Genomic DNA, 13,848 nt, shown 5'->3' on the forward strand with positions numbered 1-13,848 from the left:
AGTATGTTTTGTGAAACTGCTTTCACTAATAAATTAGGATGTGGATTTGTGTGGCAATGAAATCTGTGAAAGTTGATTGCTGGCCAAAACAGATGTAATAGTCACTCACCTCTCATAGAGTAAACAAATCAGATACAAATAGAAAAAGATAATTCTGAATGGAGTTGGTATAACTGTCAGTCAATTTTACACAGATGCATTTAATATACAATCATACATAATCAGGGTTTTGTTTTTGTTTTTTTTACAAAAATCAAGTATGGAATGCTTTGTACATTTTTTACATTAATTAATAACTGATTATTTGAATCAGTATGGAATTTTATTCATGATAATGAGTCTCTTACTTTATGGTAATTTAACTTAGTTTTTATCGTTCTTAAATTTTGACCTAATTCTTCTAGACTTAGAATTCTCCACAAATTCTCATATAGCAGGATAATTTAAAACTTTATATGTGAATGTATTTTCAAAAATATAATGTCTTATACTGTTAGTAGATTTAAATTAATATTCCTATTTTATTTTTATAAAACATTTAGAATGAAAATGTGCTAAAAAACAAAGTTAATTTTAGCTTATGTTCATTTTCAAAGAAAATATACAATATTGAGTTCCTTTAGAAAATGAAAAGGAAACAAAGAAAATGTTACTAAGTTCCAAACATTTTTGGTTCTTTTTTTTTTAAACTCACCATTTAAAAAACTATAGGAGTTACTGCTTCAAAGCTGACTACTCTGGTTGCTTGTTTTTTTTCTATTCTGTTTGAACAGTATGAAATCTTTTTCATAGTATCAAGCGACTTTTAGTTAAATCATCAAATTTTAAAATAAAAAGTCACATTTTTATGAAAAAGCTAATCAAAACTTACTTTAAAACAAATTTTAAAGAAACATGAGGGAGAACATACGATTTTTGGTCTTCTGAGCCTGGCTGACCTCACTCAGAATGATGTTCTCCAGTTCCATCCACTTACCTGCGAATGATAAGATTTCATTCTTCTTCATGGCTGACTAAAATTCCATTGTGCACAAGTACCACATTTTCTTGATTCATTCATTAATAATAGGGCATCTTGGTTGTTTCCATAACTTGAGTATTGTGAATAGTTCTGCAATAAACATGGGTGTGCAGGTGCCTCTGGAGTAACCGTGTTGCATTCCTTTGGGTATATCTCCAGGAGTGGAATTGCTGGATCATATGGCAGGTCTATGTTTAGATTTTTAAGAAGCCTCCAAATCTTTTTCCAGTCTGGTTGCACCAGCTTGCATTCCCACCAGCAGTGTAAGAGGGTTCCTTTTTCCCCACATCCTCTCCAACACCTGTTGTTGGTGGTGTTTTTGATGTTGGCTATATATATTATATACATATAAAAAAACTAATCTTCTTAAAAGCTAAAAAAGTATAAATTTTCTTTATGACATAAAAAGCTATGTAGTTTAAAATGAATAATATATTTGTAGCAATTAAAAGATAATTAACTAGCAATGACAAACATGAGGGGTGACAGATGCCAGTTATCCTGATCTGACCTGATCATCACCCATTATATGCAGGTATTGAAATGTTACACTCTATCACCTCAAAAATATGTACAATTACTATGTGTTGATTAAAATATTTTAAAAAGAAAAAAAAGAAGCAATGAAATCTGAAGGCTGTACTCAAATGGAAAAGTGAACCCTAGAGAGCCATTACTTTCAGAAATTTTGATCTCTTCGCCATTCACTGGAAGACAGTGAATCTGCTCTTTACTAGAAATTACAAAATGCTGGGGACAAATGGACTCATTGTACCTACCTTCCAGATATGAGAATTAGATATAGAGTTCTTTGAGTACAAGTAATACACCAGGCTCAGAAAGCCATAAGCACTGAAAGTGTTGCTATTATTATTGTTGAAACTGGTGACACACCAATTTCACACAATAGAGTAATGTATTGTTTAAGAGATTTGGGGATGGGGCTGTGGCTCAAGTGTTAGAATATCTGCCTTGCAAGTATATGAGGCCCTAAGGTCAAACACCAGTACTGTCAAAAAGAAAAAAAATCATTAAAAGAGCCTCATGTAGTTGGTAGTTGACTCATTTTTAGTAAGCTACATATATTCTACAAATTGACATATGACCTAAAATATATGCGTCATAATAGGCTTTGCTATTCATTTTACCAGCATAGGAATCTTATAGTAGATCAGTGCTACTAACACCTGTGCCTAGACTCAGCAAGAGATCTTTGAAGACAGATTTCTATGCAAAAGCAAAATTTACTCAGGGAGAATCCTTGAGTGGCACTCCTGTTAGAATAGCCATCATCAAAAACACCACCAACAACATGTATTGGCGAGGATGTGGGGAAAAAGAACCCTAGTCCACTGCTGGTGAGAATGCAAGCTGGTGCAACCACTCTGGAAAAAGATTTGGAGACCTCTTAAAAATGTAAACTTAGACCTGCCATATGATCCAGCTATCCCATTCCTGGGGATATACCCAAAGGAATGCAACACAGTTACTCCAGAGGCACCTGCACACCCATACTTATTGCAGCGCTATTCACAATAGCCAACTTATGGAAACAACCAAGATGCCCTATTATTGATGAATGGATCAAGAAAATGTGGTACTTGTACACAATGGAATTTTAGTCAGCCATGAAGAAGAATGAAATCTTATCATTTGCAGGTAAATGAATGGAACTGGAGAACATTCTGAGCGAGGTCAGCCAGGCTCAGAAGACCAAAAATTGTATGTTCTCCCTCATATGTGGACTTCAGATCTAGGGCAAATGCAGCAGTGTGGTTGGACTTGGATCACATGACAAGGGGAGAGCACATACAGGAGATACAGAAATAAGTAGAAAACCCAAGACATGAAAGCTTTTGATGTCCTCACTCCAGAGGAACTAATACAGAAACCTTAATGCGACAGAGGTTATCATGAGAAGGGGATCAGTAACCAGTGTAAAGATCAGTTAGAAATGAATCAACATGGGTAGTAACACGTGTGTACACAAATGCAATGCTAGGAATATTTCTGTATAGCTGTCCTTAACTCAACTAGCAAAAATGCTTTGTCTTCCTTATTATGCTTGTCTTTTCTTCAACAAAATTAGTGATAAAGGCAGAACGGGACCTGCCTGGAACTGAGGAGAGGGGGAAGGGTGGAGGAGGGGGGCAGGAGGGAGAAATGACCCAAGCAATGTATGCACATGTGAATAAATGAATAATTAAAAAAAAAAGAATCCCTGAGTGGATTCTGATACATTTCCAAATTAGGAAACCATTAATCTTCAGTAGTTACTTGTAGACATAAAGAATTCGGTCCTTTTGTACCGCTAGACTATCCCATACAACATTTCTCTGGTCACTGTATGTAAAAATAGTTTTTCTCTCAACAAGCAATGGTCATGAAGAAAATGTAATGGGTAGAAACTTAATTGAAAAATACTTGAAAGTGGAAAACTTCCATTCTAAGAGCTACAGCAATGTGCTTGTTGGGTACAGAGGAGACCATTTTTGAGGCAAAAACTCTTGTTTATTCTGAGAGGGACTACTTCTGTAAGGCTTTTTTTGTACCAGAAGCAAAGTCTACCCATTATTCTTAAGGAATTCTTGAATGCAAAAGTTAAAATTAATACAGAGGCTAAGCCTACCATTTAATAATTTTAAACTGTTAGCAGAACGTGGGTCCAAAGAGGTATTTTTCCTTTATAAATTTTGAGCTAAACTTTCCTACCTCTAAAAGACATTTTTCTTTCTCAAATGGTATGTGCGTGTTCTATTCAGCATTTGCTTATAAAAAATACAATTGTTTCATACCATGCATAGAGTGTCGTTCTACTCTCTTTGTATCCTTACAGAAAAAAGCAATAAGCAACCGGACTGGCTTTGCCTAGCACTACTTCTGCATCTCTGCTGATATTCACACAGAGCTCACATGTATACAACCAACTGTTAGGCTTTCTGTAATTTCGAGAGCTGGTTGTTAAATGGCCATTACTCAAAATTAAATTCTATAAATACACACAAAAAGAAAGGTAATATATGCCCAAATTTCATTGTTTCCTAACTATTTTATTATAATTTAGTACTATGTATGCAATTGAGTGCATAAACAATTGAATCCATATTGTATAAATATTACACAGTAATGTACTAACTACGCATCTCTATCAAAATCTTTACCATGGAATAAATAAACTGAAGTATAAGGCAATTATCCCTGATTTTGGAGAGTGGTTTTTATTTATTTTTTTATCATCAGTATTTTCTTTTTTTATTATATTCATATGTGCATACAATGTTTGGGTCATTTCTTCCCCCATCCCCCCCATCCCCTCCCTTCTCCCCCTTATCCCCTGTAACCCCTTGGTACCAGGCAGAAATTATTTTGCCCTTATCTTTAGTTTTGTTGAGGAGAGAGTATAAGCAATAATAGGAAGGACCAAGGGTTTTTGCTGGTTGAGATAAGGGTAGCTATACAGGGAGTTGACTTGCATTACTTTCCTGTACATGTGTGTTACCTTCTAAGTTAATTCTTCTCGAACTAACCTTTTCTCTAGTTCCTGGTTCCCTTCTCCTATTGGCCTCAGTTGCTTTAAAGTATCTACTTTAGTTTCTCCGTGTTGAGGGCAACAAATGCTATCTAGTCTTTTGGGTGTTTTACATATTCTCATACCTTCCTTGTGTGTTCTTGCTTCATCATGTGATCAAAGTCCAATCCCCTTGTTGTGTTTTCCCTTGATCTAATGCCCACATATGAGGAAGAACATACGATTTTTGGTCTTTTGGGCCAGGCTAACCTCACTCAGAATGGTGTTCTCCAATTCCATCCATTTACTTGCGAATGATAACATTTTGTTCTTCTTCATGGCTGCATAAAATTCCATACTATATAAATACCATATTTTCTTAATCCATTCATCAGTGGTGGGGCATCTTGGCTGTTTCCATAACTTGGCTATTGTGAATAGTACTGCAATAAACATGGGTGTGCAGGTGGCTCTGGAGTAATCTATGTCACAGTCTTTTGGGTATATCCCCAAGAGTGGTATTGCTGGTAGATCAATGTTTAGCTTTTTAAGTTGCCTCCAAATATTTTTCCAAAGTGGTTGTACTAGCTTACATTCCCACCAGCAGTGTGTAAGAGGGTTCCTTTTTCCCCACATCCTCACCAACACCTGTTGTTAGTGGTGTTGCTATGATGGCTATTCTAACAGGGGTGAGGTGGAATCTTAGTGTGGTTTTAATTCGCATTTCCTTTATTGCTAGGGATGGTGAGCATTTTTTCATGTGTTTTTTGGCCATTTGAATTTCTTCTTTTGAGAAAGTTCTGTTTAGTTCACTTGCCCATTTCTTTATTGGTTCATTAATTTTGGGAGAATGTAGTTTTTTTAGTTCCCTGTATATTCTGGTTATCAGTCCTTTGTCTGATGTATAGCTGGCAAATATTTTCTCCCACTCTGTGGGTGGTCTCTTCAGTTTAGAGACCATTTCTTTTGTTGAGCAGAAGCTTTTTAGTTTTATGAAGTCCCATTTATCTGTGCTTTTAGTTGCTGAGCTGCTGGGGTTCCATTGAGAAAGTTCTTGCCTATACCTATGAATTCCAAGGTATTTCCTACTCTTTCCTGTACCAACTTTAGAGTTTGGGGTCTGATATTAAGATCTTTGATCCATTTTGAGTTAACTTCGGTATAGGTTGATAAACATGGATCTAGTTTCAGTTTTTTGCAGACTGCTAACCAGTTTTCCCAGCAGTTTTTGTTGAAGAGGGTGTCTTTTCTCCATCGTATATTTTTAGCGCCTTTGTCAAAGACAAGTTGGTTATAGTTGTGTGGCTTCATATCTGGGTCCTCTATTCTATTCCACTGGTCTTCATGTCTGTTTTTGTGCCAGTACCATGCTGCTTTTATTGCTATTGTTTTGTAATATAGTTTGAAGTCGGGTATTGTGATACCTCCAGCATTGTTCTTTTGACTGAGTACTGCCTTGGCTATTCGTGGCCTCTTGTGTTTCCACATAAAGTTAACGGTAGATTTTTCAATCTCTTTGATAAATGTCATTGGGATTTTGATGAGAATTGCATTAAACATGTAGATTACTTTTGGGAGTATAGACATTTTTACTATGTTGATTCTAGCAATCCATGAGCATGGGAGATCTGGAGAGTGGTTTCTAAAGATTCACCAACACTAACATGCTGTATAGTTAACCACTATAGAAACAATGCTTTGTGAAATGCTCTAATAAAATTTGTCTAAGGGAATCATGACATTCTGTGCCTGAGTCGAACAATTCCTAACATAACAAATGAAGGGTTCCACTAATTTAGAAACAGAATATGAATCCTAGCACTGGTTGCTTACACCAGTAATCCTAGCTGCTTGGGAGGCTGATTTGGGGCAGATCGTGGTTACACGCCCACCCAGGCAAATAGTTAAGAAGTAGAATATGAAATGAGCTTTGGCCTGCAGATGTACAAAAAGGCCAAGCAGTTGTTCCTTAAGGATCTTAAAATGGTCAGAGGGTTTTCACAGTGGTGGTGGGGGGATTTTCACCAACAAGACGTAAGCAGGAACATGCAAGTCAAGTTTAGGCCTCTGTGCTCCTCAAATAATTGTTCTATTAACGAAATAATGTTAATAAACAGCATAATTTATGCTTTGAAGGAATCAAGTCCACAAGGTCTTAGAACAGTTGAATGGTGAGACTGGAATTTATTCCAGATTTTAGGTGAGTTACATGTAAAAGGGAAAAATAAACTAATTTTTAGCCACAAGTTATTGAGATCAGTGTGTGAATTTATGTGTGTATATACTTTTAGATAAATGTTTACCTTCTATGTGTTATTGCATATAAAATATTTATTATTATGTATGATTAAATATTAATGTACATATAATTATTTATAATAAAATAGCATTCAATGCATGAGAAATACGAGGACTGAGATGAACTAAGAAATGTCAAGGTATGGTGACAGAATTTTTTTGTTCTGCCTCCTGTAGGTGAGCTTAAATACTGCTGAGAAATAAATATTCCACCTCTTTATAGAAATCAAAGGTTACACTTCTTTAACTTTATGTATATACTTTTTTGATGAAAAAATTTGATTGAGAGCAGCCCCTCATATACGATTAATAAGGATCTGTCTTGAAAATTTTGCTCAAAGATCAAACAATGCACTTTCATCTCTAGGAGAAAAGCAAGGAGAAAATCAGGCTAGCAGATGTCCTGAGCTTAAGCTTACTCCTTGTAATGTTCTCAGATAGAACTTTATTCCTAGAGTGAATTTTGGATAACCTGGAAATTCCTTTCTTCTAAGTTTAGCAATAAAGGCCCCCTTGATATAGGTCATGGGCAAGTCCTCACTTTCATTAACAGCATTAAAATGGCAGCTGAGCTGTCATGTGGTTTTAGTGTTACTTTTTCTAAACACATTCTTAGACACTTGTTATATTCACTAATATTTTATTTAGAATAATTACATCTGAATTCATGAGTAATCTTTATTTGTTTTGTTTTGGTTTTATTAAGCTGGGGTCATGATGAAACTTTTTTTTTAGAATGATGATTTTCATTTTTTATTTATTCATTTTTTATTCATTTATTCACATGTGCGTACATTGTTTGGGCTATTTCTCCCCCCTGCCCCTTCCCCAACTTTCCCCCCCTCAACCCCCTTCACTTCCAGGCAGAACCTGTTCTGCCCTTATCTCTAATTTTGTGGAAGAGAAGACATAAGCATAATAAGAAAGACATGGCGTTTTTGCTAGTTGAGTTACGGACAGCGATACAGAAAGATTGCTAGCATTGCTTCCATGTACAAATGTGTTACAACCCAGGTTGATTCATCTCTAACTGATGATGAAACTATTTTACAGGATTTCTAAAAGCTCTCTTTTGGATTCCTATGAGTTCATTTATCCTTTCCAGTATTTTTTTTACATTTTCCCCTTTCCCTAAGCTTTTATTTTAAAAAATATTTTAAAAAAAGTATGTGATTTGATGCATGTACCCAAAATTAGATTATATGTACTGTAAAGCACATAAACTGTAACTCCACTGAAATGCACTGTTGGTGAATTTTCTTGCTCTTTTTAAAAATAACTTCATTAGAAAAGTCCAAACTTAGAAGAGTGCATCTATTTTATGCAAATATTTTAATATTTGATGAGTAACAAAAGTTAGTAGTAAATTGGATTTATCTTTATCATATTTTGAGAATTAATTCTCTTCTATCTCAAGAAAGTTACCTAGATGGGACCCAATGTGCAAATTAGGAGTGAGCAATTAGTAAGATAAATGAGTCATTAAAAACATAGTACAGTTTTGTAAAGTAATGACTTTAATGCATGCAGAACATATTTGTGAAAATAGTGCTATATATAAACTTGTCAATCCCTTATCCCACCTATCATTAACTGGTATTCGGTTCTACAAAGCAGTGTAGATGAGTAGTGCATCTGATGGAATCTACAGAAGAGGCTATGGGATATGGAACATCTGAGGTCTTTTCAGTGATTCTGTGAGATAAGCTATGAGAAACCATCTTCTTTCTGATTATTAAATCCTGAGAGACAGAAATATGTGTTTATTGAATATATAATGAAAATAGAATAGAAGCATTCTAAAAATGCTTGTGTATACATGTGGACCATTCATAAGAACAAAATCATAGGGCTGGTGGAGTGGCTCAAATGGTAGAGCACCTGTGTATCAAAAGTAAGACCCTGAATTCAAACTCCAGTATCACCAGAAGAAAAAAATAAAAGAACAAAGTCATGATTGGAAGGCCTTTTATTCTTCTGCTGTAAGAAATCACTCTGATTTTGATACATATTAACTTGCTTACTCCTATGGAGTTGAGACAGTTTCTGGCCCAAAAAACTTACATGTGATCTTCAGCCCAGAGCACAGTTAATGGCAAAGTCTTTACCTGGTAGGCCTCTCAGGAAAGATGCCCTCTAAGCCAGCCACACCTGATGGCCAGCTGGTGTATTACAGTCACTGAAGGGAGTTGCAGTCAAGGACGCAGGGATCCTGACTGTCACACCCTCAGGCACATCCACATTCATAGCCCAGGTGCCCTTTTGCAGTAGCTTCTTTGTCAAAGGTCTTCAACAGGGTCTTTCTACATGCATCTTTGCTTCAATGTCCTTAGAGAGGAGGAGTGAGCTTAGAAAACACTTTTTCTCCTTTCTAACTCAATACTCAGTACTTTTCCACTTTTATTCCTTCCCCCCTCCCTCTGTCCAACCCCCAACTCTATAAAAGTCCCAGAACCTTCCTTTGGGGATCCCTTAGGAAGATAATTTCCCACATCTGTGTTGGTCCATTGGACAAATCTTCCCCTCTCCTGGTGATGTTTTATGGGAGAAATGAGATGGTGGAGGAGATGGTACTGTCTTTGGTTTAGCCTCCTGCTTACACTATGGCTACGAGGGATTAAAAGCTCGAGTGTTGCCTTCATTGGCTTGTTAATGCATTGATGATTCTTGGGCCTAGCAGTTCATCTCTGCTAAGCACAACTCTTGACACTGTCTTTTTATATGTGAGGAAATAGAGACACTGGGACCATGAATGACTTGCTCAAGGTCAAATAGGGAGTCAGGAGAGAGCAGCATTGCTAGATTTCAAGCAAGCCAGTTTAGAACCCAAATCCATTCTCTTAACTACACAATCTTCTCTGTTGGGAAATATCATTGTCTATGTTTTCCATATTAACGCTCTGACATATTTATATTTGCTTAATTTTAGAGGGCAGCTTACACTCATCATTTTGATATTCTAGTGGTAATGGAGGCTGTTATTACAGTGCTCCAAGTAAATGAAACATTATTTATTATATGGTGTTTATACACTGACAGGTCAGTTTATTGAGTAAGCTCTCTTAATGTACCTATCTAAGAATGTTAGAATGTAAGATTATAAACACCACTAGGGATTGATGAGAAAAAAGATGCTCTTCTCTCCCTTATCCTCCTGAAGTTTGGATCGTGATACCTCAAGTACATTTTGGAAATTACAGTTAGCTTATTATTCCTAAATCATGTATTTTTTAAAGAATGGTATTATTTTATGGTTGTATATAGAAATACATATTAAGACTATATATGTGTAATAGAATGTATATGTAGAAATATATAGAAAAATAAATATTTTCTTTGTTATTTCAATTATACCTCAAATAAGTGCCAATAAAAAGCCAGGTTGCTCTTAAAAGGTTTTGGACTTTTGCACTAACAGTTAGTACTACACAAAAATATACATAAAGAAATACTTGTAAAATATTGCTTAAGAATCAACTATTCTTAAATTCCTTGTGTCAGAATTATATGATCTGTAAATATTCTCAAGTTTTACAAAATTAGCATCTCTATTTATCTTACAAGTATTATAAGAATAATAAACTACAGATTGTAAATGCAATAGAAATTTTGTAGTTTATATCATGATAAATTTAACTAAGCATATATATTTAGCTATATTTCCGTGAAAAGGGCTAAAGGTGGATAAGCTAACAATCAGTTGCAACTTTTGTTTCACATTCATTCATTCTTTTCTATATAAATAACGGAGAAAGGAAATTATAGCTTAAATTCATTGGATTTTCCTATTTATGAATTATTATGGTTTGAATATTTTGGCCTCCCTCCAAAATTCATGCTGAAATTTGATCCCTAATGCAACAGTGTTGACAGGAAGCCCTAATGGGACACATAAGCCAACAAGGCTGTGTCCTCATAGTTGATGCCACTAAAGAAAGATTGTTGCCATGGGTTTTCTCTCTTCCACTCTTCTGCTATGTGAGAAACAGCATGCCTCTCCCTTCATGATGCAATGTTCAAAGTGGGGGCATCTTTGAGAAGAGACTAGGCTCTTAGCAGACACCAGATCAGCTACAGCACTTTGACGTTGGACATTTTAGCTTCCAGAACTATCAGAAAAGGAATTTTTGTTCTTCATAAATTATCCAGTTTTAGAAATTCAGTTATAGCTCTATTTCCTACAGTAATTATCTGTTATCTATTATCTGTTCAGTAGAGTTAGAAAATAGGAAGGAATTTACTGAACATTCTAAGTCATGTTATCTTATTTAGACTTGACCCTATACTAGTCAGTCACAGTGGCAGAGTTGTTAGGCAGGGTCATGGTCAGATTTCATTGACCAGAGCTCTTGCAAGTATTCTGACGAGATCGGGTTCATTCAGGGTGGTATGGCCATAGACCTTGCAAGCATTCTGTCAGGTAAATTGGCCAGGTTCCAAAGCAGGGAGAGCAATTACGCACAAAAGCACTTAACCATGAAGTCTCAGATACCTAAAAGGGTAAATTTAGGAGGTCCTAGAACTTGAATGGGAAAGCATTACATTATTATACTTACCAGTGATCTATTAAAATTTATGAGTTTCATCGATGACAAATAAAAAGACCACATCAGTCGTATTGTGAACAGAAACCACAGATAATTCATGTTACATTCCAGTATTCATGCCCCTCTTAAAATATTGTTTTATTATGTATTATTCTTAATTAATATAAAACAGATAACAGAATTCATCATCTTAAACATTTTTAAGTGTATAGTTCAGTGGTGTTAAGTATATCACACTGTTGCACAGTTGATCCCAGAACTTGTCATCTAGCAAAACTGAGACCATAAATACATGCAATTATCACTCCCCATTTTTTTCTACCCCCAGGCCCTGGCAGCTGCAGTTCTAAGTTCTGTTTCCTTAAGTTTAACAACTTCAACTACTTCATATAGGTAGAATCATCTAATAGTTGTCTTTTTGTGACTGGCTGGCTTCCTGTCACAGAATAAAGTCATAGGAGAGCAATATTCACCAATTCAGTATGACCAGATATGGTGTCATGCTGTACACATAATATGTCAGCAAATAAAGCAACTATGTAAGCGATAAAACTTTGACAACAATTGATGGTTAATTTGTAAAGGACCATTGGTTATGAACCTATTCTGCATTTATAATTTTTGCACCTGCAATTATTTGAATGCAAAAAAGAAAAAGAGCAGCCACAGTTGCCTAATTATAGGCTCAACCATCCAAATTAGCCTTCAAAAAGAACACCACAAAGAGATACCATCTGTGAAAGTGCACTAAACCCCTTAGACCTTTCCTGCTCCAAATCCCGTAAGGCTGGTGGGCACATTTCCCTTTTGGCTCCTGTCTGAGGCTTTCTTCTTGACTGGGCTCATTCATGCCTTACAGGCTAGTTATTCTGAAAAGCTGAGAGTCAGCAGGCTGTCCTCATATCCAACCAACACACACCCCTCCAATATAAAACGCACCGTAATGTGGACAGACTGAACACGGAAGCCATTTCTGAAGCATGATACTTGCGTTGTTAGCACAAGCAGATTCAATTTTTATTCACATGTAATTTTACCCTGTAGGCAACTTGAATACTAGAAAGATCGACTCTCATACAAATTTCTGCTTAAAGATGACAAGAAAATTACATTACTTTACTTTTTCCAGAAAAGGTTTTAGCCATTTATTAAAAACACAGCTGCCAGTTTTGATCAAATGTATTCATATTTCCCTATTATATTATTAGGGCCATCATGAAATTTAATAATTGTCCCTTGGGGTTTGATTTCCTACAAAAGCGTCATAACACACACAATCAGTACTATAGCAAATAATTATTGAACTATGTGGAGACAGGTATAATTTCAGGTGGGAAATATATAATAACAGATGAGAAATTTAAAACCCAGGAAAATGCTTGATAAAGATTCTGTTCTCATACAAGTGTCAGTAATAATAAATGTAGGGATAACATATCCTGCTTTGTGAAAATGAAATAGATTCCAGAGAGAATAATTTTCAAAGGTTTTAATGATATTATTTGGTTATCATTTAATAACATTAAACACTTGAACCTGATAAATTCTCTGTGGTAGAAACATTCTGAATTTTTTTTTAACAGTACTGGGGTTTGAACTCAGGGCCTCACATTTGCTAGGCAAGTGCTCCATCATTTGAGCCACTCTGCCTGCCCTGACAGTACACATTTTAAAAGTAGTTTATTGGCCTATTGACAAAAATCAGAAGGTAAATATGCTTCTTTTGTATGACATCTATATTCATCCATTCTGTGCTCTTCAGAATTATCATAAAGTGTTATCATGAAGTCTTTGGGGATAAATCACTAGGTTTTTTTTTTTTTCAAATTATAGTGATTAGGAAAGTAAATTTTTATCTTATGACCTTTGCCTCAGTGGTACAAGAGTCATAAAAGTCGAAGCAATAGCTCGACATTAGCCTGAAGTTTATGCACAATGACACAAATGTTTGAAATACAGTAACTTAAGTTGAGCAAAGACAAACCATTTTTAAAAGTGAGAATTTGTAAAAGGGAAACACATGATTCCAAAAAAAGAGACTTAATTAGAAGCAAAATGTTCTTCAGCATTTATCATATACAACTAATGGATGCAATCACAGCTCAAACTATTATGTATGACCTGATAAACAAGTAGTTCATTTTCACATGGAATAGAACATTTCAAGACATTCAAAAGAACAAAGCTACTCACATCCTGAGCTTCCATTTGTTGACACCAGAGTCAAGTTGGAAGGCCATGGATTCCGAACAATATCTTGCCAATGAATGGTGTCTGCGTAACAAAGGAATTTGTTCTGGTCTACGTAGACTCCACCATTCAGAATTTCTGTATTGTAAACAAACAAACACATTTCTTGTCAAACTCTTTGTTGATGAAAAAGTAGCCAATAAAAGTGAATTGCTCAAATTGTTTTCAATATTAAATTAGAGTTATAGTGTAAGTAGCCATGATACTTTTTAAAATGTACTTCA

The 13,848-nt window shown here is 35.4% G+C and overlaps 1 protein-coding gene across 13 annotated transcripts in view; it reads right to left on the minus strand.

Annotated features, from left to right (window-relative positions):
* Positions 1 to 13,848, minus strand: part of Erbb4 (erb-b2 receptor tyrosine kinase 4) — a 1,037,871-nt gene that overhangs the window by 348,089 nt on the left and 675,934 nt on the right. For all 13 annotated transcript variants that reach the window (XM_074071632.1, XM_074071639.1, XM_074071638.1 and 10 more), the window contains one exon: positions 13,568 to 13,702. In XM_074071632.1, coding sequence (XP_073927733.1) covers positions 13,568 to 13,702 — 135 coding nt within the window. The remainder of the gene's footprint in view (positions 1 to 13,567; positions 13,703 to 13,848) is intronic.

The sequence above is a fragment of the Castor canadensis genome, chromosome 4 (assembly GCF_047511655.1).
Source record: "Castor canadensis chromosome 4, mCasCan1.hap1v2, whole genome shotgun sequence".
NCBI classification, from domain to species: Eukaryota; Metazoa; Chordata; class Mammalia; order Rodentia; family Castoridae; genus Castor; species Castor canadensis.